The sequence below is a fragment of the Talpa occidentalis genome, unplaced genomic scaffold (assembly GCF_014898055.3).
Source record: "Talpa occidentalis isolate TD23 unplaced genomic scaffold, MPIMG_talOcc4v2.1 talOcc4.17, whole genome shotgun sequence".
In the NCBI taxonomy this organism is placed as follows: domain Eukaryota; kingdom Metazoa; phylum Chordata; class Mammalia; order Eulipotyphla; family Talpidae; genus Talpa; species Talpa occidentalis.
This window is the reverse complement of record NW_023601754.1, coordinates 11,367,150-11,391,795: the sequence shown is the minus strand read 5'-3', so window position 1 is coordinate 11,391,795 and position 24,646 is coordinate 11,367,150. Positions and strand designations below refer to the sequence as shown.

The window sequence follows — 24,646 nt, the reverse complement described above, 5'->3', positions numbered from 1 at the left end:
AGGGCTCGCTGCCGGGTCTGCAGAGGGTGAGGGCTGGGGGCTGCGGGGTGACGGGTTTGCAGCGTCGGAGGAAGCTAGTCAGAGGCAGGTGTTAATTACAGTACAACTTTATTAATACTGGAATCTTCACAGTGCATTTGTTACTTGTAGCAGTGACTAAATCCTGGGGAGGGGGAAGGGGCGGGAGAGAGGTACGTTTATCCAAAAAGGACAGAAAGAAAAGAAACAAGATGGTTCAGATGGGATAGGGTGTTGGGTGGGGGGCGAGGCTGGGTGTGTTTGGGTGGGTGGAGGAAGAAAGGGTGAGTAGGGACCAAGAGGGGAGTCCTGGGGTAGGGAAATAAATTAAAAAAAAAAAAAAAAAAAAGGAACAAGTTAACAACAGCACCAGAAAAGTTACTTCAGTCAAAAGACGCTTTTGAAAAGAATATTTCTCTGTACAAAATGAAAAATAAAACGAACGTAAATAAGTCCCCCAAACCAAAGTTTGTGACGCGGGATGGCTGGCTCGGATCCCGAGGGGCGGGCCTAGTAGCGGTGGGCACTAAGTGGAGACGGGCACGGGATGGAGGGTTATGTACAGCCCGGATGGGGTGGGCTTGGCAGGGCGAGGAGGGGGCGGAGGAGCATGGGGGGGGGGGCACATGCACCCTCTCCCTGTGCCTCCAGAGGCATGCTCTTCCTCACAGGGACCTGACCTACCCCACCCCAACACACACACCTCCCACAGCCCCTAAGCCGGCTCACATCACATATCCTGCCCCTCACACCATCAACCCGCCGTGGCTCAACCCCCACGCAGCCCTGGGGGCCGGGGTTGCACAGCCCACCCGAGTGCTTCCTAAACTGGCCACCTGCTCCCAGACTCCCATGGGCCCTCCTTTGTCACCAGGGGCCCTCCCCAGGTGGCTCAGCAAGGCCATCTCAGACCTAGCAACTTACAGGTTCATTCTCCATCCACCCTTATGGCTCCAGCCACTCAGGGGTACCCTTGATTCCCCAGAACCCCTTGCCTGGAACCCAGTTCCTGGCACAAGAAGGACCAGGAGCTCCAGCCTGGTGCTGGGGGCTCACACCCACCCCATCTAGTCCAGGAAAAGCCCGCTCTCCTGACGCTAGCAGGCCCTGCCCTATGGCCCTGACACCCTTAGAGAAGCCCTCTGGCCCTCTCCCTGGGTCCACGTGCTTTTACCTGCTTAGAGTTGGCTTGACCTAGTGTCCAGGGGAAGGGCCTCCCCACCCCACCCTGTCCCCTTAGGACCTGAACTTGGGGGGAGGGGATGTCCTGGGATGGCATCTCCTCTGGCTACAGAGAGTCAAAGCCAATCTCCCCTACTCCCCCCCATCCCCCTCTCCCTGTCACCCTCAGACCACAGATAGGCCAGGCCCTGCACCAGCCCTTTTCAACCTTATTTTGGCTACTATGCTCTGATCACTGGAGAGAAGAACCACTGCCCCTTGGCTTTCAGGGAGCCAATTCTTCCCTCCTCCTGCTGCCATGGGCCACTAGGCCCCTGTGGGGACCCCTGTCCCTCAGGCACTCTCAGACACACCCTGTACTGTCCACCCTGTCCCCACACGCAGTCCTTGTCCAGTCAGCTCCATTTTATTATTATGTCCATAAAAGACCCCACCCCCCCAACACCCTCTACAGCTTTAGCCCTCATCCCCGAAGGTGGCTGAAACCAGGACCAAAGTGCCACCAGAGTCAGAGTCCCAACATGCTCAGATGAGGATGGACATCTGAAAGCAGCTCCTGCCCTCCTGGCCAGATGACCCGGGGCCTCTGGACTCCTCTCCCTGCTGCCCACCCAGACCCCCAACCCCAGCCACACCCTCCGAGGGAGGAAAAGCTGCCTGGGGGGCCTCCTCTAAGCAGAGCCCCCGCACGTCTCCAACTCCACTCAGGTCCTTAGGCTTCCTTCCTCATAGGCAGGCAGCCTCAACTTCAACCTGATCCCCAACCAACCAGTCTTTGAAGTTTTTTGGCAGGTTGTCGACCTGTCCCCTCCACAGACACCCTGTCTCCAGGGTGGATGGAGGGAGCCTGGAGAGGCAGAGGGAAGGAAGAGTGAAGGAGAGAGATCAGTCAGGGGCTCAGCATTCAGCAAAAGCCTGAGGCCTTGCAGGCCCTGGGAGAAGCTGGGCCTGGAGCTGAGCAGTGGCCCTGCTGGTCCCAGCAGCAGGCAGCCTCTACCTTGGGTGGGGTATGCGGCCTGGGGCTCACTGAGATGTGGAAAAGGCCGGGCCTGTGAGGAGGAAGAGAACAGAGTGGGCAAGAGAAGTATAAAACAGACTCCAAATCCTGTTCTCTGCCCGCAGGCTTTATCCCAGCCTGGTGTTCAAGAAGCCACTTCCTGTTTCATCGCTGAAATCCAGGCTGGGCGTCTCTTCATAAAGTGGCTTTGCCTCAAGTGACTTTAAAAACAGGCACAGCCCTCTCCTGGCTGTGACTTTGCTCTGAGCTGCTTCCGGGCCAGGCCGCCTGGCGCACCCCAGGTCAGAGGGTGGGAGGGCGGCACCATCACAAGATGCGGGGCGCCGACCTGTCATTGGTGACGGTCCTGCGGAGCCGCACACCCCGCCGGATGGCCACCAGCATGTCTTCAGCTGGAGGGTCACTGGTGGCGGCTGGGGGTGGGGTGGGCGTCTCTTCTGCAGGAGTGGCCGACAGAGCAGTAGGGAAGGGAAACTGGCCCTCTCCCAGGGCATGGGCACCGGCCACCAGCTCTCCTAGCTTCTCCACCAGGCTGTGCCGATTGGCAGCCAACTGCTGCTGTTGCTCCTCCTCATCCTCGGCGCCCAGCCCAGCCCCTGGCCCCGGGTAGCTGGTGGCCTCCGGGGTCGGGCTGGCCCAGGCAGTGTTAGGCAGGCTCAGCCGCTTTGGGGAGGCCTTGGCCAGGTCCGGCGCAAGGGGTGAGGCGGCCTCATCAGTATAGAAGACACACTCCTCACTGCCTGCCCGTGTGGGCCCTGCGTAGCCGGGGGAGTCGGGCACGGTGGGTGTCTTCACAGGCACGATGGGCGGCCTAATAGGGATGGGGCCAGCGCTGGAGAGGGCACGGCGCACGGTGGGCTTGGTGGAGGGTGTGCGGCGAATGGTGGCCACACCAGGGGGTGCACCTGAGGGCAGGCCAGAGGTGGAGGGGAGCCCCGCAGTGGGCAGCCCCGCAGTGGAGGCCGGGCGCTTGGTCTGGATCAGACGGCGGTAATTCTGGGCAATGTTGCTGTTACGCGGGATGGTGGATGATTTGTCGAACTCAGGGGGCCCCTCGCCGTCTGCGTCCCCGTTCACCGAGTAGCAGTCGTAGTCAGAGCCTGGGGGTTTAGGAGGCAGTGGGTCTGGGCGCCGGGGCTGAGGAGGCCTGGTGACAGTCACCCAGCCCGGCACCGAGGGCCTACCTTGGGAGGGGATGGTGTCCTCCGAGCAGGAGGGTGTGGTGGTCTGCGTGCTGTAGCCGCTGGAGTACTGCAGGGAGTCTCGGCTGCTCTTCTGGTGCTCCAGGCTCAGGCCGCGGGTCAGCACCATGGCCAGGTCACTGGCTGCAGGGGACACCTCCTCACCATGCTGGGGATGGGGAGGGGATAATATTGCAGCCTGAGGCCTTTCCCCCCCTTTTCTCAACCCCAGCCTGGACTCCAGGCAGCACTCTCTAAGTGATCAGAACAGGTCCTGAGATCATGTGCCTGGCCTTCCAGGCACAGATCTGGCAGAGCAGGTGGTGTCCTGGCTGGGCTGCCAGGGAAATGCCGCCTACCTTGGCTGCGATGGTGGCCGGGGACATGCGGGGTCTTGGTGCCTCCTCCCCACTGGGGCCCACAGTGCTCCCACTGGCGGGGCCTGGCTCTGTGTCCCGGAGGAGCTCCACGCGATCCTTCCTCCGCTGCAGGGTGGTGCCTGAGGGCTGCTCATGGGGGCCGGCCTTGGACCAGTCCTGCAGGGCATGGTGGGAGGATCAGTGGGACCCTGACCCCGCTGCCGTGGCCAGGGGCCCTTCACTGTACTCAAGGTTCAGGGTTTCCAGGCCCAGGTGAGGTCCCAGACTCAATGACGGTGAGGGGAAGAGCATGGAGGGTGCTGTGCCCCTCAGACCTGCTGGGCCCAGATGCCAAGAGGGAAAGATATTGTCTGTGGGGAGCGGCTGCAGGGGTGCCCAGGCAGGGAGCACTAACCGAAGTGGGGGAGCTGCACTCGCTGACCGACTGGCAGGTCTCGGAGGCCTCAGAGGACGCGGAGCTGGAGGACTTCTGCCATGCGTAGGCGAGCAGGTGAGTGCGCAGCACAGGGCAGGGAGGCGGGAGGAAAGAATAGATCTAGTCACCGCACAGGCATGCACTCGGTGGCAGATTCAGCACCCTGCCCTGTGAGCCCCCAGGGCCAGCGCCTGGAGCGTCTGTGGTAAAACGCAGTACCCAGAGTGCAAACAGGTGCTACCCCACCCCACGGCCCAGCCCAAACACCACAGGCTGTGAAGCTGAAAGAAGGGCTCCCTGCTGGTGGCCTGGATGTGGTAGGCAAAGGAACCAACCATACAAAGGACAGCAGCTGGGTTCTTGGTGTCACTACGGGCCGTGGGGTCCACAGTTCCATCCTGTACATGTTAAGCCACGCAGATGCAAGGTTAGCTACGCTGTATTGTTATTTACAAGTCTTAGGGAGACATCAATGCTGGAGCCACATATCTGGCAGCTGTGGGACAGAACATGGTAACAAAGGTAGGGAGGGTGTTACAGAAAAGCCTCAAGGACTTTAGACATGCCAAGAGGGTCCATCAAAGGGGAATGACAGGGAGCTGCTGCTGCAGTAGGAGGAAAAGTCAGGGTGTTGGGGTGGGGGTAGGGGGAGGTGGAGGTGGGGTACATGCTGCTGTAGGGGGCCTGGCAGATGAGGGGTGGAGGCAGTGAGGGCTGTTTCATCATGTGGAGGCAGAGGGCTATTTAAGAGGGGACTGACATGTGCACAGGAGACTCCCATTCTGGGCATTGGGGGGCTGATGGACCAGGCATCCTGGTAGGTCCTCAACTCAAAACAAGAATAAATGAAGAAAAAAGCCGCAAACACAGAAACAGCACCATGAACTCCTGAGCCTGTGTGGACAGCAGGGTCCCCAGCATAGACGGGGACTTCAATGTGGTGGCTGGGACACTGGAAGTGGCAAAGTGGAGCGCTCACTCTGCGGTGACCCAAATAAGGTACGACATACCTATAGGCCCCCATCCTGCCAAATTCTCTAAATCATCCTTGATTTAGACTCCCACATTCTCTACAGATTATGATGATTTAAAATTACCAAAATAAAAAGGAAACAAAACAACATAGGAGAGGATTCAGAGGAACAAATAAACAAATTTAGATTTTTACCAATAGAATTGTTAAAAAAATATGTATGGAAAAAGTAGTTGCAAAACTCACTGGAAAAAATCCACACTCATTGATGAAAAACAAAAGCCAAGTTACCTAAAGTAGGACTAGAAAGGAAATTCTTTAATCTGATAGAGTATCTACAAAAATAGATACTTTTCTCTCTAAGATGGGAAAAAGTTAAGGATGCCCACTGTCACCCTGACTAGTCAGCACTGGCAGCCCTAGCAGTGTAATGATAAGCCCAGAGAAAGAAGTAAAAAGTAAAAGGATTGGAAAGGAAGAAATAAAATGGTCATTCTTTATAAATGACATGATTGTCTATGTAGAATATTCAAAAGAATGTACCATTATCAGAATTAACAAGTGACTTTAGCAAGGTTACTGGGTACCGGTTAAATATACAAAGAAACAAAATTAAAGTTCTAAATTGCATAGCCAACAAGGACTAAAAAAGTCAATTTATAAAGCATCAGTAAGCATCAAATACCCAGGCCAAAAAAAAGATCCAGTGATAGATGTGTAAGATTTACATGAAAATTACAAAATGTTATTGAGAGGAGGTAAAGCCAGCAGGTCTTTGTTTTTTGGTGAAAACCGACAAGCTGATATTTAGCATTTATAAGAAAATGCAGAGGGTCAAAAATAGCCAAGGTGATACTGAAGAACAACAAAGCTGGAAGACTTTCATTACCAGAGATCAAGATTTCTTTTATAAAGCTGCAATAATTAAGCCAGTGTAATGCTGGTATAAGAACAGACAAATTAGTCCATGGAACCACAATTAAACTCCAAAAATAGTCACACATACAGACACCTGATTTATGACAGAGGCAATGCAGTGGGGGAAAAGATGGCCTTTTCAATAAATTGTCAGATATACAGAAAAAGACACCCACCTCCCCCTGCCCCAACACATCAATTCCAAGATGAGCTGCAGATTTCCAGGTAAAACAAAAAGAGGAAAGATTGCTGTGACCTTAGAGTGCATAAACATATCAAAGAAGACACAGAAAGCATTAATAATTAAAACATTGATAAATTAGATGTATATTAAAATTAGGAAATTCAGATCATTATAAGAGAGTTTTCCTGATGGATTCTACAAATCATTAAGAAAAAGACAGATGGGGCCTCCCTGGTGGCAAAGGGGTTAAACTCTCAGAGCTATGAAGCTATCATCAGCCATTGCAGTATGAGTTTGATCCCTAGCCAGCCAGGGAGCAACCCACATAGCGCAGCAGACCTCTCCTGTCTCGCCCACTGCTCCCTCACCAGTGTATTTCAGTAATCTGCCTGTTCTGCTCCCCACTGTCTCTGGTGAATCCTCTCACCCCCACCCCTGCAACTCTGTCTTATACCCCAGTTCTTGTATGCATAAATAAATTAAAAAAATAAATCTTTTTTTTAAAAAAGGGAAAGACAGACAACCTAGAATTGGGCAAGGGATTAGAACAGGACCTTCACCAAAGAGGGTACCCAAATGGCCTTTAAGGGTATAAGAATGTATTCAGACTCAGTGGTCACTAAGGAAATGCATGTGAAGAACAAGGGCGCCACACTGCACACCCCCAGAAGGGCTACAGTGAAAATGACAAAAAAGTATCTAAGGCTGGTGAGAGCATGGAAGAGCCACAAGCCACTATTCTGCTTTTCTTGCCAAAAATGTATTGGCTCAGTCTAGTTCCAGGAAGACATCAAACATCCCAAATGGAGAGAGGTTCTATAAGGTAGTGGAATGGAGCCAAAAGAGACTCAGTCCCTAGAGGCAGTGTAGGAACCTGCATTGACCTTGGACCCCTGGATCAGAAAAAAAGAATCTTAGTGAGAAAACTGGCCAAATCTGGTAAGTCTATATATTAGTTAATAGTATGGCACCCATGTTAATGTCTTGGTTTTGAAAATTCTTTGATGGTGATGCATGTTGTTAACATTAGGAAGCTATGGGGAGGATTGGTAAGGGCGGGCGGGGGAAATCTGTACTCTTTGCAAGTTTTCTATCAAACAAATGATCTCAAAATTAAAAGTCAAAAAAATACCACCCTCAATCAATGGTTAAATAACTATTAAAAAAGAGAAAATGTAAACCGAAAGCTCTACCGGAAGAAATTATCCAAAAAGGACAGAAAAACTAGATGAAAATTAAGGGACACAGACAGAATAAGAAGTTGACACACAGTTAATTGGAATCCCAGGAGAGAAAAGAATCAAAGTAGGAGTAAAGAGACAAGGACTAAAAATTCTCAGCACAAATCAAGGACGTGGATACAGAGCTACAGGAATACCAAGGCATCAAGTGACGTTAAATAAAAGCAAATCCATAACTAGACACATTAACAAACCTAAAGAGAAGACCTTCAAGAACAGCCAAAGAAGTTAGATTGCTTACAAAGGAGCGATAATGTGGCTGAGAGCAGGCCCTCAACACAAAATGGGAGTGAAAATGCACTGGGAACGTATCTTCAAAGTGGGGAAAGAAAATATTACCCCACAATCATGTCCTTGGCAAAGTTAACTTTCAAGAAAGAGGACAAGATAAAGCATTACAGATAAACAAAAAACCTAAGAGTTTACTTCTGTAGATCTTTTCTAAGAGAGCTTTTTTTTTTTTTTGCTTAGAAGAACAGGGGTGTAGACCAGAAATGCAGGGGGTGAGAGAATTCACCAGAGAGAGAGTGGGGAGCAAAACAGGTAGAATTACTGAAATACACTGCTGAGGGGAGCAGCGAGCAAGACAGGAGAGGTCTGCTGTGCCATGTTGGTAGCTCCCTGGCCGGGAATAGAACTCAGACAGTAGCAGTGTCCGTGTGATAGTGCTGAGATTTAACCCCTAGGCCATCAGAGAGGCCCCTAAAATAACTTCTAATAGATATACTTTGCATCAGAAAGAAGATTTGAGATGCAAGGAAAAAATGAACAGAAAAATTACACACGGGTAAACCTAAACGTTGTATATATAAAATAACGATGAAATGAAGAAGAAAAATGTCATTTCTGGGTGTTATAAAAGGAGGGAACATATAATAGCTTCTATGTTGGCAAGGAAATTGACTGTAGTTAAAATGTGTATTAAAATCCTTGAATTACTCAGGAGGTGGGGCCGTGACTGCTAAGGACGTATGGTGAAGTTTCAAAGTAAAAGGCTTCCAATAGTGGCAGCAGGAATCAGGCTGCTGGCAGGGTTCTAGGCCAAGGAGGTAAATCCTGCTGGAATTGGAGCCATGGAAATCGCCACCATGACTGTGGGCAAGAACAGCAAGCTGCAGCTCATTGGCTACAGAATGAGGGGCAGCCTGCAAGATGGCTGGTTCTTCACTGGCACCTTTAAGGCATTCGACAAGCTTGTAAATTTGATCCTCTGTGAGTATGATGAGTACAGGAAGGTTAAGCAAAAGAACTCAAAACAAGCAGAAAGAGAAACGAGTCCTCCATTTGGTACTACTTTGAGGGGGAGAACCTGGTCTCACTAGTAGAGGGGCCTCATCCCAAAGGTATTGCCATCGCCTGAGTTCCACTTGCTGGAGCTGCTGGGGGCCCAGAGACCAGCAGAGCTACTGGTAGAGGAATCCCAGCTGGTATTCCCATGCCCTAGGCTCCTGCCGGTCTTGCTACACCAGTGTGTGGGCTTGGTGGGCCATCCCACCAAGGAAGAAGCACAGTTGAAGCTGCTGCCACAGCTAGTATTGCAGGGTTCCAGCCCAGAATCCTTCTGGCTGTGTGGATCCTCCCCCACCTATGGGCTGAGGGGGACCCCCTCCAGGCATGATGGGCTTACCTCCTGGTATGAGGAACTCCAATGGGCATCCCCTTCTAGGGAGGCAGCTCCCTTCCCAGGGAATGTGCCCACCAAGACCCTAGAATCATCTTGGCCCTCAGCTCCCTGCCTGCTTCCTTCAAGGCTGTATATACTCCTTTTATTTCCTTGTGGTCTGTGAAGCTAGTTTATAATAAACTCTTAAGACAATATCTTAGAAAAAAATTTTTCAAGACAACCTGTAGTAGAACCTACAATCTAGTAGAAAAAAATCTGTAGAACCTATACTCTAAGAATAAAGAGCTACTCTCTACTACAATTTAGTAGAGAGGAAATAATGGGAAAAGGATAAACTAATGGCAAGGGAAGAGACAAAGTACAGAAAAGAACAATGAATTGGAAAAAGCAAGACAGAAATCCAAATATGTCAGTAATCATAATAAATATAAATGAACTAAAAATGCCAATTAAGAGAGAGAGAGAGCTTGTCAGATTGAGTAAGAAAAGAAAATCAAGAACTATGTTTACAAGAGGTTCATTTAAAACTTAAGGTTGTAGTCAGTTTAAAAGCAGAGATGGGAAATGATAATATAAACATGGAACAGAATAAAGCTGAGGTAGGTATAGTTATATTAAACAGAATAGACTGTAAGATACATAGAATGTAAGGAACAGAGGATCAACTCCACCCTGTTAGAAGAGTCAATTCACTATGAAGAGTTAATATTTTAAACTTGGAAGCACCTACTAAAATAGTCTATATATAAAGCAAACATGGATGTGGGAGAAATGGACAAATCCGTAATTTCTCAATTATTGATAGGAGTGAATGGAAAATGAGGGAGAAGTGGTCAGTGTAGACAACTCTTGAGAAATGTTGTTTTGAAGACCATGTGGCTGGAGGAGAATGTCAGGGGAGGGAGGGCTTTTATGATAGATGATTCTAGAGCCTTTGTGTATATTGGTAGGAATGAGCCCATACAAGGAGAAAAGCTGGCCATGCAGAAGAATACAGAGCAGAAGAATACAGAATGCTGAGTCCAAAGGGAGCACAGCCATGGTAGGAAGGGCCAGCATCGTGGAGAGCCACCTGGGCACGTGGCCTGCCCTCCCTTTGTCTTCTGTGTGCTCCCTGTTTTTCTACCTCACTGAGGCTGCAGGAACTGAGAGACAGCCTGCACCTGAGGGCCAGTCTCTGTGTCCAGAGTGAATGGGCCCAAGTGGAAGCAGGAGGATGTCTGCAGGTCCTGGGGGCCCCTGCGGATGGCTGCTAGGGGCCAGCCACTCCATCGCATTAAGTCTGTGTAGGAGAGGGTCACAAGGGGCCAGATCTGGCAAGGTGACCCCTCCCTACTCCAAAGCTGGAAGGAGGATGCAGGCAAGGAATGGAAAAATAGGGACATAAGCCCCCGGTGATGCACTGTAACCCTCCCCATCTCTCCTTAAGTCTGAGGTAGTGAGCACAGGTTGGTCCCCAATGATGGGGGCCTATCCCTGAGGCTGGCGTGAGGCTGCTGTGCCGCACCCCCGCTTAGTCCCTCAGACACCCCCTCACCTGGCTGGTGATGTCTGAAGGCATGGGTGAGGGGGGCTTGGAGTAGGTGGCGTCCTGGGAGATGAAGCCAGAGTCGTGGGAAGAGACGCTGGAGAGGCGGGCGGTGGCTGGCTGCGCCAGGCTGCGGTAGCGACAGGTGGAACTGGGTGAGTATGTTTGGGCACCCCCAGGCCATGGGGCTCCGCTGCCCTTGGCACTGCTACTGCTGCTGGGGGCACTGGGGGGATGAAAGAGGAGGGCACAGCAGCCAGACAGGGAGACACAGGGGTGCGTGTGGAGGGAAGGGTGACAGACGAAGGGAAGGGGGAAGGTGAGGGGCAAAGGGAGGAAAAGATAATGTCAGACTACAAGGTCCTGGGACCCAGGTGCCACAGAGGACCTGGGTTCCCGGACCTGGGTCAGGGAACCAGGGAGGGAACGGGGCGGGCAGGGGACACCCTGGAGACTTGGTCCAGCTCCCACTTTGTGGGCCACCCAGTGCTCTAGGAGCCACCACCAGGGCACACCCAGCACCAGGCAATCTCTGTCTTTCAGAGCAACAATGGGGAAACTGAGTCACCACATGTCAGTTTCACAAGTTGGCTGGAGCCAGACACAAGTCTGATCACTTCTAGACTGCCTTCTCCAAGTCTTACATTTGTTATCAAATCCTCATTGGCTATCCAGCAGGCGGTAGTCTGTGTGGTCCTGGACCCTCCATTCCCCCCACAGTTGCCCTCACCTCCTCCACCCACAGGAGTAGCTGATGGCTTTGCCCCAGCCACCTCCTGTGCCCTGGTGCTCAGCCAAAGGTGGTTCTGGGGACAAGGTGCCCGGCAGACAAGGCCTCCCCATTAGTGACTGTGCTCACTGTCTTCCCCCAGGAGTTTCGCAACTTAAACAGCTTCTCCAAATCCTGCCCCAGTGCTAGTCCCAGAGGATTCCTGACTCAGAGACTAAGTGCGGGCACTTGCCTCTCCTTGGCTTTGCTGGGGCCAGCCAGGCCAGGGTTCGGGCACCAGCTCTCAGGAACTAGGCTGGAGTGTCCCTTCCCTTGGGGCCTCAGTGCACACTCCCCAGAGCCTTCATGCCCTTCCCATATCTTATTATCCCAGACTGCCAGGCTTCCCAGCGGTTTAACGCTAGGATTTGGAGTTCAGCTTCCCTTTCTGTGAAATGGAGCCAGCGCTATCTGGATGTGTAGTGTCAGGATTCACCATTAATGCAGAAAATGCATAAAGCATTTAGCGCACACACACACGCACAAACTCAATGCCCCGCCTCTCCACACTTTCAAATTCCTTGATGAGATGCAAGTTATGTGAATTCTGAGGCCTTGAAGTAAGTCTTGATGCACTTTTTGGTGGGTGCTTCCCCATCCCTTCCCAGGAGCCTCCCCAGCCCCCACCAGTCCCCCACTGACCTGCACATGCTAGACTTTCGGGAGCTGGAGCTGCTGGGAGATGAGGGTGGGGTCTGGTAGGACCAGCTGTAGTCCGAGCCTTTCAGGTCTTTGATCACCTGGATGGGGACAGGGATGGAGGTTGGGGAGTCACTGGAGTCACCGCTACCAGCGAGAGGCCCCCTAGTCTCTCCCCAAGTGAGACCACCAGGAGATCCCCAAGAGAGTGGAGCACCCCCTTCAGCCTTTTCCAAGTGCAAGTTCTTCACTTGGGGCGAAGCCTGGATGCAGTGCTACTAGCGGGCTGGGGGAGACTCCCAGGAAGACGCTGCCCTCTCTAATTCTTGGGGACACTGCACTCATCTGGCTCAGGCCCCCTCAACTCGCACACACTTGAATAGATTCTGAGCCAGCAGGAGCCAGGTGAGTGACCATGAAGGATACCATGCTGGTTCAAATGCTGGCTCTGCTGTGCCCCTCAGGCAGGTTCGTGAACCTCTCTGAGCCTTAGTTTTCTTGTGAAATGAGTTAACACCACAGGCTGCCAGACAGACTAACCCTGGTGCCGGGGAGGAGGAGGTGGGGTAAGCAGGTCAGGGGTTGCTAGATTTCTCAGGTGGAGCCTGGGGGTGCCAAGCCCCATGGGTCTAGGACTAATTTCCACTCAGCTGCTTTCAGTCTGAGGCCACCCTCAGTCCTGGGCAGAACACCCTGGGAACACCTGGGCAGGTGCTCCAGGATGCTCCGCAGCAGGGGCCACCTGCCTCCCCCAAATGCTGTCCCCCTGTCTCCTCTGCTGTCCCCAACCAAGGCCAGGCCCTTCCCTCCTCCTGCCACTCCCCCCCCTGCTCCCTGGCCTCAGGGGTGTCCGAACCTGCTCACTGGCGGGGGGCAGCTTGTGTGGCTCTGCTGTCAGCACCACCAGGTCGTCGATGATGCCCTGCAGGTGGGTGATCTCTCCCAGCATGGTCAGCTCACCATTCTGAGGGGAGGAGTAAGTCAGACCTGCCGGCCCACCCCTGCCCGCCCATCATGAAGAAACAGGCCCCCTGGCCTGCAGTCTGTCCAGAACACATCAGGGCCGGTGTGTGCGAGACCCTCCTTTTGTCCAGAAGCATGTGCCCTGAATGGACCCAGCCAAGGGTCACCGAGAAGTGGCTTTCCCTGGAGGGCAAGAGGTCAACCCTGGGCCTGGCCCAACGTGCTGCAGCCACCATCACCAAGAATTGCTCCCGCCCAGCAATTTCCAAATCCTGCTTCACAAACTGTCGTGATGGCAGCACCCGAGGGGGCTGCTCCACTAGCTCTATGGTAGGGACACCGTAGTGCTGCTAGGGACCCACCACCACGGGCTGCAGGAAGGTGATGAAGGTGCAGAATCGGCCACGCTCCTCTATCAGGGCCCGGCGCACCGCCTGCTTCTCCGTCTCCTCCAGCAGCAGGTACATGTCGTTGACGTCCTGCAGGGCACTGTCCAGCTGGGGCTGCAGGTCTCCTTTCCCTGGAGGGGTTGGGAGGAGAGGCCGCGCTAGGGACGCTGCCCGGGCTCACCACATTCATGGCTCAGGCTCCATGGGGTGTCCCTGACCGTGGGACTGGGGGGCAGGGGACCAGGGAGGGTGGGCAGGGCTCTAGGGCATGTGGCAGGGCTGGTCCCCAGAGCAGGCAGAGAGGACAGACTGACACACACACAGGAAAGACACCAAAGCTGCAAAGCCACCACGTCCTGGGGTGCGCATAGCCCTTAGCTGCCCCTGGGCTGCCTTTGGAGCTGCTGTGCTCAGGGGAGCCCAACAGGAGGCCCCCGCACAGCTGAGACTCACCCCCGCGGGACACCCGCACTGCCATGGGGTGGCGTTCCCTTGCCTCACAGGGCACAAAAAGCTCATCTGTGGGCCAGGCCCCTGGAGGCTGCTGGTGTCAGGAAAGCTCGGGGCCGGGCCCCAGGGGGAGGTAGGGAAGAGGGTGTCTGAGCGTGGGCCCCTACTCAGCTCAGGGTGCAGCACAGGACAGCCAAGGCGACATAAAGAAGCATTGAGAGAGACAGAGAGAGGCGAGAGGATGATGTAGAGGAGACAGCAAGACAGGAAGGGGGAAGGCGACAAATAAGGACTCTGGGAGGGCCTTGGCTGGGGCGAGGGCAGGGCAGCCAGGGCCTGTGCCCCCCATCCCACTCAGTCCAACCTGTCTGGGCCTGGCAGACTGACCCAGCAGTGGCCCCGGACTCATTCCTGTCCAGGGACCCCAGGGAACCCTCCCTCGCTGGACCAGCCGCCTTCCACGCTCCTCCTGGGCTGGGAGAGGCTCCTTCCAGTGAATGGCCCTGAGCTGGGGGAGACAGACAAATGCGACAAGGACGGAGGAGCAGCTGGAGGGATGGACATTTGACTTACCAAGTAGCTCTACAGGAAGGATGTGGGAGGAGGAGAGGAGAGACAGAGAGAGAAAGAATGTGTGAAAGACAGCCGGATGGACAGAGCCACTCTTGGGGTGGGGGTGGGGATGGGGGGGGTTCCTGGGCTGGTGGGGCCTCCTGCTGAGGGAGGAGCTGGGCCAGGTCTGGGATGCAGGGTGGCTCCCCCTATCCCACCCAACAGGTTGGAGGGTCCTGTGTGGAGGATAGACCCCCTCCAGCCAGCATGATAGCCTGGGGTGCCCCATAGGGTAGGGGTGGGTTGGGTCCGGAGCGGGGCCGGGGTGGTGCCTCCAGCACTGAGCTGGGGTCTACCTTTGCGAGCTTTCTTCTGCAGCTTCAGCGTGTCTGAAGACTTCTTCTTAATCTCATGCCGGGCTCGTTTGTACTCTGTGCAAGGCGGGAGAGAGGAGCGTTAAGATGGGGGTCTCCAAGGAGCGCTGTGGGGAAGCCCCATTTCCAGCCCGGGCCCCACCTTTTGCATGGTCCTTGTCTAGTTGGTTGGCTGACTTCTTCCAGTCCTCGATCCGCTCCTGCAGTGGGTTGATGAGGCTTTCCAGCAGCGCGCTGCGGGCGGGAGTTGGGGGTGCGTGGGTCAGGGCTACCAGGGGCGTCTCCCTGCGACACGCCTACCCACCTGCCCGTCCACACGCGGCGCCCACTCACTTGGTGAACTGCCGCAGCTTGGTCTCGATACTGCGGTGGCGCATGCACATGCGCGTGAGCGCCGAGCCGATGTCCCGCGTGGCCCCTGGCGAGGCAAGCGCGCGGCATGGGAAGGGGCCACCGCGGCCTCTGCAGTCCCCGCCTCGGGCCACCAGGCGGCGCGCCGGGCCGCATAGGCCTTGCCCGCAGCCCGCGCCCCGCCCCCTGCGTTCTGCAATCCTGAGGGCCCCTGCCGGGGATTTGATCATCCTTCAGTATTTACCCAGCCCCTCCTCCGTGCGGGGACCAAGGCCCTACCCATTCTGGCCATGCCAGCCTCCAGCAGCTCTTCAGGCCGGAAGCTTCCCTTCTCTCAAAGTTGGGAGAGGCCAGCGCCAAGGACAGCGCAGAGAGCCAGGAAAAATTACCCCCAACACTACCTGGAAGCCCCTCCAGCTGTGCCCAGATGCAGGCTAAGTGTGTGAGCAGGCGCCCAGTGCCTCACTCCTGGGAAGCAGCAGGAGCTCTAGGTCCCGGCTACTCGGAGGAGCAGACAGGAAGGACACCCAGGCCGACAGGGAATGCTCACCTGCCCCTGTGCACAGGGGAGCAGATGGGGGTGGGTGGGAACATGCCAGATTCAGACTCAGAGCAGGTGAACAACCTTGGTGGGAGGTGGGGTTGGTGGTGTCCAGTGAACCACCCATCACAAGAAAGGAATACCCCTTCACATCCCTGTCACAACTACCCACTCGGGCTTGCACGCCTATAGGGACAAGGGGCTCACTCTCTTCCCAAGCAGCCCCATTCCATTAGGGTGTGGAACTAACTCAAGGCTCCAATTCTGGGCCCGGTGTCCTCAGCCTGGCCATCCCCCTTTCTAGCCTCCACACCCAACTTGGAGTATTCCCACCTCCAGCCACGACCCTCCCTACCTCGGGTGTTGGTGGCCATGTCAGCCACTTTCTGGAAGGCATCCAAGAAAGCCACAGCAGCCAGCACAGTGGTCCTGGGGAGATGGATAGTGGGGTGGTCTGTGGGTAAGGTGCCGGCTCCTTCACCCATCCCCTCCCCAGCTGGGGCACCTCAGCAGTCTCACCTCAACTGGGAATGCAGCTTCGTGGCTTTGGAGTTGAAGTCCTCCCAGATGGGGTAGGAGCTCTGCAGAGGAGACGGGAGAGGAAGTCAAGACTCCAGGGGGGCAGCGGACCCTGGAGGCTGGGCTCCACGAGTGCCTCCCTCCTTCCAATTCTGGGCGTCTCTCAGAGAGCCCTGTCCTGCTTCAGGGGAGACTCCTGGGTCCTCTGGGAGGAATGAGGACTGAGCCATGTGGCACAAGGAAGGCCTGGCCCTGGGAACAGACATCTTTGCTCATCTTTCCTTCCCTACTAGTCCGGCCTACTGTCTATGGTGGTGACCTTTTCAGCCCAGATCCTCTCTGAGGGGAGCAGGAGATGGTAAAGGGCAGGTCCTGTGTCTTCTCAGGGCTCACCAGGGGCCTGGCACCCTGTGCCCTAGGGATCAGCTGGGGATGGTCCCCATGCTGTGGGGGCAGAGACACAGTGTGCAGGGTGGAGGCTGGCAGGGTTCAAGGCATGTCAGGCCTAAAGTGGGCCCCCACTCTGCGGCCAGGAAGCTGCTGCCAGCCCGACCAGTCAGCCAGGCAGCCAGCATGGCCAGCAGTGGTGGCTCCCAGGCCCAGGGAGGCTGTGGCTTCTGTAGGCCCTGGTCAGCCTGCCTGGGACAGCCAGGCCTCAGGCTGAATGGGGCCTTGTGCCGCCAACAGAGCCACCTTTCTCCACCCCCGGCTCCCTCCCCTCCTGGGGACACAGTGTGGCCTTTATCCCAGCCTGGCCCAAAGTTCCGACTTGGGAGGGGGTTTCCCAGTAGGGAGGTCGGACTCCTGGCGTCCGAGTTGTCCAGTTTGATCAAGGGGCCTTTCTGGCTAATGTGCCTTCCCCCAGCTACTGGCTCCTGCAGAAACCGCAGCCCTGGCCAAGGCTCTGTGAAGGTCTGGCTGGGGCCTTTGGGGCCCAGGTCAGCCAAACCCCAGTCCCAAGGGGCTTCTTATACTCCTTTCCATGTGGGTTCCATGATGGAATCCCAGGAGTGGGTTCTAGGTGCTTCTCCAGCAGGGGAAAGCTGGTTGGGTGGAAAAGAGAAAGGAAAGCTCCTGGGAACTCAGAAACTCCCTCCTCATCTCTCCCAGCCCAACCAGTGCCCAGGGAAAGCAAATATTTGAGAAGTTCACACAGGATGGAGGGGAAGGGGGTGGCTGTGGGTGGGCTGTCTCCATGTGGGCACAGCTTAGGGTAAAGAGGCCTGGAATGTTGCCCCTGGCTGACCCCTGTCTTGGCACCTGCTGGGGTCTTCTGAAAGGGGTACCCATCCACCACCTCAACTCTGTCAATCCTGAAGCTCTGCTAAGACGCAGAGGGAGAGAAGTGATGTAGGGGCTATGGGGCGGAGGGGTGGTCCAGAGAGCAAGGATCCCTACCCCATAAAGAGTCCTTGGGCTGGGCCCACCCCCTGCCACTACCCAGCCAGGCTCACTTCATCCCAGGCCTTCACAGGCTTGGCGCTCCCAGTGGGGAGTGGGCACCCAGTTCCTCCTGAGCAGGGTGTCTCAAAGGTCTCAAAGGACCTGGGATTCCATCCCCCTGTCATTCCTGAAGGAACCCAGACACAAGAGGGTCTGTCGGCTGAGGGGTGGGCGGAGGGGCCGGGTCCCAGGGCAGTGTCCTGAACCTTCACCTGGGCCCACCCCTCTCCCTGATCCCCCAGTGGCACTGGTCTCTGGCTCGCATCATTAGCGGCAGTGGTCAGGTGCTCGCAGTGGGCAGGCATGGTGTGGAGGAAGCCCTCTCAGTGTCTGAATCCATCAAGTCCTTCCCGGAGCCCCTTAAATAGTGCTATTACACCCCCATTTTACAGATGAGGAAACTGATGCTCAGACAGAGTGTGAGTTGTCCAAGGCCACAGTATGGCAGGGTCAGGCTCTGATCCTGTGTCTGACTGGACACATGTGGGGAGAGGGTCCCCTACTTCCAGGGTGCAGGGAGGTGAGTAGCCAGGACTCACGGGTGGTAGGGAAGTGGCAGGGACTCCAGAGAACACAGTGGGCTGTTCTGGAGGGGGGAAGTGACGTGCCTGTAACCATATGGGATGAAGCCAATGTGGAGGGCCCTGGCTCAGGTGGCCGTGGTGCAGGCATGGGCTGTACTAAGGAGCAGTCCATGCTGTGATTTCAAGAGGGCTTTCCTGGGGACTTCAGGCCAGGGTCCTCTCTCTAAGCGCCTCCATTAACTCATAAAATCAGAGTGGAAGTTCCCCCACGTCACTGAGCCAGTGTAGAGGCTCAGGATACTCTGCAGGCACTAGCACAGTGCCTGGCACAATGTAAGCACGTAGTAAGGCTGGCTAGCAAAGAGAGGGCAGGCACAGATGACGATGGAGTTTTCTGGATGGGCTGATCTGGGGTGGAGGCTCCAGCACTCGCTGAAGACACGGCCTGGGCTACTATGGCCAGCTCTGGCATCTTCGGCAATTGCCCGCTCCTCCCTGGGCTTCAGTGGGCAGCCTGGCACCCAGTGGGCATCTGAGCTGAGTTAAATGGGGCATAGCAGGCAGAGAAAGCTCCTGAGGGGTTCCCTTCCCTGTGCTGGATCCTTCCAGGCTCCAGGTGTAGGTCTGGGAGCCCCCCCCCACCTTCCCTGCTCCCAGGCCCAGGTCTGGGCCTCCAGGAGGGCAGGAGGACTGTTGTGGGGCCTGGGGGTGCTTTGTGAAGAGGCCTCATGGGGCCAGCTGTCTCCTCAGCCACCTCCCCTGAGGGAAGCCCTGATGCTTTTGTGGCTCAGGCCACAAAAGAGAGAAACAGCTAGAAACTGCACCCCAAATCCAGGTGCTCAGCCTCCAGGTGGTCGAGTCACCAGCTCTGTCCCTGGCTGAATGCAGGCATGTGTCATAGGTAGGGGAATAGCATACTTGGCATCATCCCAGGTGAAATCGCTCCCATTTTGCCTCCGCATGCCAGAAAATCCTGCCTGGATCTCTTGCTACAATCTGGGCCCATTTCCTTCTGTCTCATCCCGATGCTCCTCGCAAATTGGCTGGAGAGGGAGGGAGATAGTCCTGCCCCTCTTCTCTGAGCAAAACTGCTGCCCTCTGCAGTGTTTGCAGAGGCTGCCAGCGGGAGGAGGGTGCGGGGAAGGTCCCACCCTCAGCCAGCCCTGGCAGTGGTTGGGGGAGGGTGGTCTGGGCAGCCCGGTTTCAGGTCCCTGGAGGGGATGCTGGTGCCAGGGTGGTGATGTCCGCTGGGCAATGAGGCCATGCCTTGTGAGGGCTGGCAGAAGGATCGGAGATGAAGTTGCAAAGTCTCAGGGGAGCACCAGATATAGCGGGGAGTGGGGGCACCTACATGCTGCTAACCCCATGGTTCCAGGTCACGGTGACTTCAGGCCTCTTCCAGGGCACAGTGATCTAGTGCCTGTCCCTGGAGCTGTTCCCTTGGAGTCAGCCTGCCATCCCCTGCCCCCCCCACCACCCCCAAGGGCCTGTCTGCACCTTGGTGTGTGGTGTTTCCCCCTGGGCCTGAGATGTCACCGTGGGACTCAGGACTCTGTGTTGTATGCCTGAGAGTGTGTGATGGGAGGGGGAGCATTCAGGAGAACTAGGCTGGGGAGCCCAGTTCTCTTTGCCTGCTCTTCCTCTGTCCCACGACCCTCCCTCAGAGGTGGAAGGAGCTCTACCATGTCCCCTCTCCTGCCCCTTGGAGCTGCTCCTACTCCCTGTCTCTCTGCACCAGCCATGCCAAACCCTGACTTTTGCGGGGAAGAGAATCCCCTACGCCCCCCGGATCAACAATGAGGGGTGAGGTCAGAGGCAGCATCCAACAGTCTCCTTAATGACCTTGAGTCATTTCCAGGTCTCAGTTTCCCCACCTGGTAAGCCAGGTTTTGGTGGCCTACTCTACCCTGACCTTGGGCCTTCAAGGGAGGGGGTTGGGCTGAGAACCTGGGGCACAGTAGGAGAGGGTAGGCCATCGCTTAGGGTTGCTCCAAAAACCCCCGACCTTCTTCTCCCTGCCTCTCCCTGCCGCCTCCCAAGGTGAGGGCAGAGGCCTTGGGACGCAGGCAGGGGCACTGCCTGGAGACCTTGGCGTCCTCGCCCTTCCCGGGGCTTGTCGAGGGGTCCGGGCTTGGGGCGGCAGTCCCAGGGTCAGTCGCATTGGCCGAGGCCGGCGGGGAAGGAGTTAACGGTTCTCTGCTTTATTATTTTTCCCTGCTTGGCGGTGACAGCATTGTCTGGGCTCCGGGGCCGTCGGGGCTGGGGGAGGGGGGCACGGTGGTGGAAGGGGGCGTAGGCCCGGAGACCCCAACAGTTAAAGGGCCTCAGAGTCGCCCCGGGACTCAAACCCCATTCACGGTCCGGGGGTCTGGGGCGAAGAGAGCCCGCGTGCGTGCAGGGCAGGGTCGGGACCCTACCCGGGCGCTGCGATCCGGGAGATCCCGGACACCCCACGGCCACCCCAACACCCGAGCACCCGCAGACGCAGGGGAACGGGGGCCGCAGGCCGGAGCTCACCGACAAGGACGCCCGGCAGCGCGGGGCACGGCAGCCCGCGCCTCGAGTCCCCAGAGGGGACGAGAACCCGCGCCCGCCCGCCCGCCGCGCCCCGCTACCTTCATGTCGCTGACGATGGCCTGGAAGAGCCCGCCCAGGGCGCCGCACTCCTTCTCGGCGGTCTCCATGCTCCGGCCGGGCCGCGGCGGGGGGCGCAGGCAGGGCGCGGGGAGCGGCCCCGGGGGCGCCGGGCCGCGGCGGGCGCGCGCTCCGGGGTCGGGCCGGGCCTCCCGCCTCCCGGCCGGGCTCAGCGGCCGGCCGCGCCGCGCTCGGGGCTGGCGGGCCGCGGCGGGGCGGCGAGGGCCATGGCGCGGCGGGCGGGCGGGCGGGCGGCGGCGCGGGGGGCGCGGCGGGCAGCTGGCGGCGCAGCCGGGCGCGGGACTGAGCGCGGCGGAAACCCGAGCCGCGCGCCCGGCGTCACGTGGGCGCGGGGGGCGGGCGGCGCGGGGGGGGCTGTGGGAACGGCGGGGAGCGCCGGCCCCGGCACGCCGGCGAGCGGGGCTTTGAAATCCGAGCCCGGGGCGGCCAGACTGGTCCGGCGAGCGCGGCCCGGCGGGCGCGGGCGCCACCGCGAGTCTGGGGCGGCGCTGGGGCGGGGCCCGCCTGGCTCCCCCGCCGGAGGGGGCCGGCCGAGGGGGGCCCGCCCCCGGGAAGGGGCGCAGCACCAGCTTCCAGCCTTGGCTCGTGCCCCCGAGGGGGAGGCGGGGTGGGGGTGCTTCCCGCGCTTTCAGGTGGCGCGCTGGGGGTCTGGGGCCTCGGCGAGCCCCCCACGCGGAGGATGCACGACAGACACAGGGGGTGTCTGGGAAGCAAGGGGTCCCGGGACCACCCGCCTCGGGGCTTTCGTCCCAGGCATCTCTTCCATAAGCTCTTTGCCCCTTTCCAAGTGGTGGCGATGCCACTCGGACCTGGTGCCCAGGTCGTGCTTTTCGGGGTGGTGGTGTTGGGTCCTGGGGCAACTTCCTCGCGGGAGGGGCTCCCGGAGCTGAGGTCTGTCCCAGGGTACGTGGTGAAAGCAGGCGGGGAAACCTACCTTCCCGTGGGGAAAAGCACAAACTCCCTAGCCTTGGGGAGGCACTTGGAAGTTCATTAGACCAATGGGAGGCTTCCAAAGCCGGGGTCAGGTGTGAGCTGAGGCTCTTTTAGCTAAATCAAGCTAAAAGCCGTCAGGCTGCCCCATCCACCACGATCTGTGAAGCAATCTGCAAAGTGTCTGCAGGTGTGACGACCCTGCTTCCGGAGACTCCTAAGGCTCAGGTCATCTGTCCAGTGGAGTCTTGGGCTGTGATCCCAGGAAATAGTCAGATTGGGTGCCTGAAAGGTTTGTCCAGGGTGAGGCCAGCGCTAGGTGCTCTCTAGGAAGAAGGGGAGGAACCTAGAGGTAAGGGCTGGGCTCCAGGCCCACACCCTAGGTGAGTTTGGGACCTGCCTCCCCCGGGACAGCCAGCACAGAGACCGGGTCTCCAGGACAGGCAGCAAGGTGGGGGGCGGGTGCCCGTGGAAAAGAGTAGGCGGGGGTGGGTGGAGGGTTTGTCGGCTCTTTATTGGGGTGGGGTGCATCATTCCCAGGGACCTCTGCGCTGGGCCCGTGTGCACACAGGAACGTCCACCTGTGTATACACACCTCTGCCTGAGGCCGGAGCTCTGGCGCCGTCAACTTCTGTCACAGAGGGTACTAGGAAAAGATCAGTTCCAGCAGGCGGGTGGCACCTGAGGTTGTGGCCCCACCCTGGCGGGGAGACAGCTCTATCAAAATGAGGGTGCAGCTGACAGGGCTGGGGGCCCAGGGCTGGGCTGTGAGAGGAGCTCAAGTAGACAGCAGCCTCCACCCCCTGCCCCAGGCAGGTCCTCAGGCTCCTGAAGACCCTGGGTGCTCTGCGGGCCACTCCTGGCCCTGCCCCATGCCACGCCCGTCAGAGGACGAACCTGCTGTCCAGGTGGCTGTCCACCTGTCCACCATGCCCACTCCGCTGGTGCCTCACTTCCAGGTGCTTCTTCTGGACCCCTTCTTGAAGTGCTACAGCAGTTCTGCATAGTCAATGCTGGGGGTGTCTGTCTTCTGCGACCTGGGGGCGGCCTCCAGACCATCTCTGCGGAGAGGATGCAGGTCAGTGGACCGGCACAGAAGGGTTGCAGGGAGTTGGCATGGGGCATGGGAGTGCAGGGGGTCAGGGCTGGCACAGCACAACCTTGGGGAGCCTCTGCCTTGAGCCCAGCAGTCCTTCCCCAACAGTGAGCCCCAAAGGGCTGGGGAGCCCCAGGAGTATCCCCTCCCACGCAGTTGGTGGGACTGGTCACCACGGCTGCTTGGATAAGGCTTCAGTCTGTGGGCTGCCACGGTGCCCAGAGCAGGCATTGCATTGGGAAGCATTTCCTGTTTACCAGCGGCTGCCTTTGGGGTGAAAGCCAGGGCTAGCAGCCAGCCAGGAAGCCAGCTGGGGCCTGAAACAGGGTCGAGGGAGAAGGGGGAGACAGCACCCTGGCCCTTTCTCTGTGGTAGAGCTAGAGCCCAGGACAGCAGGGATGGCTGAAGAGTCTCCACTAGGTCCTCGACTTGGCAAGACATTGTTTTTGAGTGTTGAGGCCCAGAGCCTTACAGTCACTCCCTGTCCCTGGGATGAGAGCTCGGTTTACTGCTGGGCATGCTGACGGTTCCAACAACTGTTGCTTGCACTCTCCCTAGTCGCTCTGTATAGCAGCACAGGTTGTGCACTGCCCAGCTGCGTGTGCCTGACGCTCCCACCTGTTGTTCAGTGGAGTAGCCCTCTGCCCCTCTCTAGCATGCCCCTGGGGACTAGACCCCTGGGAGTCCCTGTCCCATCCCTAACCATCCCTCCTGAAGAGAGAGTCATGGAAGATTCTGCTATCTCTCATTTGGGCCTCCCTGGCTTGAGGAAGCACGTCCATGTGGGTGGGGAAGTATCTGCTACTAGCCCCTGAGGCCTGGGCTGTGGGCTGTTCAGCATGCAGCAAGTCCTTGGCCTTTTGAGGTGATGAAGCGATCCCAATATGGGTTCAGGCCACAGCTGGGCACAGGAGTTTTACAGACCTGGATCCAACCACAACAAGATTCCATCTGAGCTGTTTGACTTTGAACATGACTCAGTTTCCTCATAAGCCACAGGGGCCACCCCAGAGATCACTGTGAGGATTCCTTCAGACTTGAAGTGGAAGAGTGTAGCCCGGTGCTCCCCTGTGTGCCACAGTGGCTACACTCTGCCCCTCTGAGGTGAGGCCAGCCAGAGCCACACAGCTCTGGACTGCCCAGTTCATTCTGGGGGATACATAAATGGTGTTCACCCAAAGGGAACCCTTAATAATGAGCTTGACCTCTGGTAAGGCACAGGCCACCAACAGTCAGAGCTTGATAGGTTGTGGCCTCACCCCATGTAGGCTGGGCTTGATGGGGGATTTTGGGGTGAGAGATGCACAGGCCCAGAAACCGGGGCTACAGCAATGGCCTGGAAGTATGCCAGGTTGATATTAGGTGTCCACAGATCTCTCTGCTGCTCCCCCCAACACCCTGGAAATCTAAGGCATTAGGTCCAGAAGAGAGACTGAGAGGAGGGGTCTCCAGGAAGAAGTCAGTGAAGGATGGCAAACCTTGGGTGACATGCACAGGTGTGGCCAGGTGAGGGTAAGGGTAGAGGAGCAGGCTACACCTTGAACCCTGGGGACTTGTCATGGTAAGAAGGGCCCGGTGGCAGCAGGACCCCCAGGCCCCGGCAGCACACCCTCCCTGGCCTGAGGTTTGGGGAGAGGCTCCTTCCCTGCGCAGATAGTGGGTGCAACCACGGCTCAGGCCCTGCATATCCTCTCGGGGTTGACAACACTCAGGCAGAGTCACTGAAGACCCTAAGCCAACAGCACAAAGCTGGGATTCCAGAGGCCAAAGCTGGCCTTCTCTCCTGCCA

General features: G+C 57.2%; 1 protein-coding gene and 1 pseudogene across 3 annotated transcripts; one reads left to right on the top strand and one right to left on the bottom strand.

The window, feature by feature from the left end:
- Window positions 1-82: 82 nt before the first annotated feature.
- On the bottom strand, window positions 83-20,896 carry MTSS2 (MTSS I-BAR domain containing 2). Of its 3 annotated transcripts, none has more exons than XM_037516100.2 (14): window positions 20,792-20,896; window positions 16,210-16,271; window positions 16,046-16,119; window positions 15,132-15,216; window positions 14,941-15,032; window positions 14,781-14,855; window positions 13,396-13,553; window positions 12,927-13,034; window positions 12,074-12,171; window positions 10,672-10,888; window positions 4,174-4,248; window positions 3,759-3,935; window positions 3,403-3,568; window positions 83-3,318 (listed from the first exon to the last, which is right to left on the bottom strand). In XM_037516100.2, the coding sequence occupies exons 1-14, from the start codon at window positions 20,858-20,860 to the stop codon at window positions 2,525-2,527; spliced, it is 2,250 nt and encodes a 749-aa protein (XP_037371997.1). In that variant the 5' UTR covers window positions 20,861-20,896; the 3' UTR covers window positions 83-2,524. The 3 variants fall into 3 exon arrangements, with proteins under 3 accessions (XP_037371997.1, XP_037372001.1, XP_037372002.1); XM_037516104.2 differs by having other exon boundaries at window positions 10,672-10,792; XM_037516105.2 differs by lacking the exon at window positions 4,174-4,248.
- LOC119249056 (small nuclear ribonucleoprotein-associated protein B'-like) lies at window positions 8,231-9,220 on the top strand (annotated as a pseudogene).
- Window positions 20,897-24,646: the final 3,750 nt, after the last annotated feature.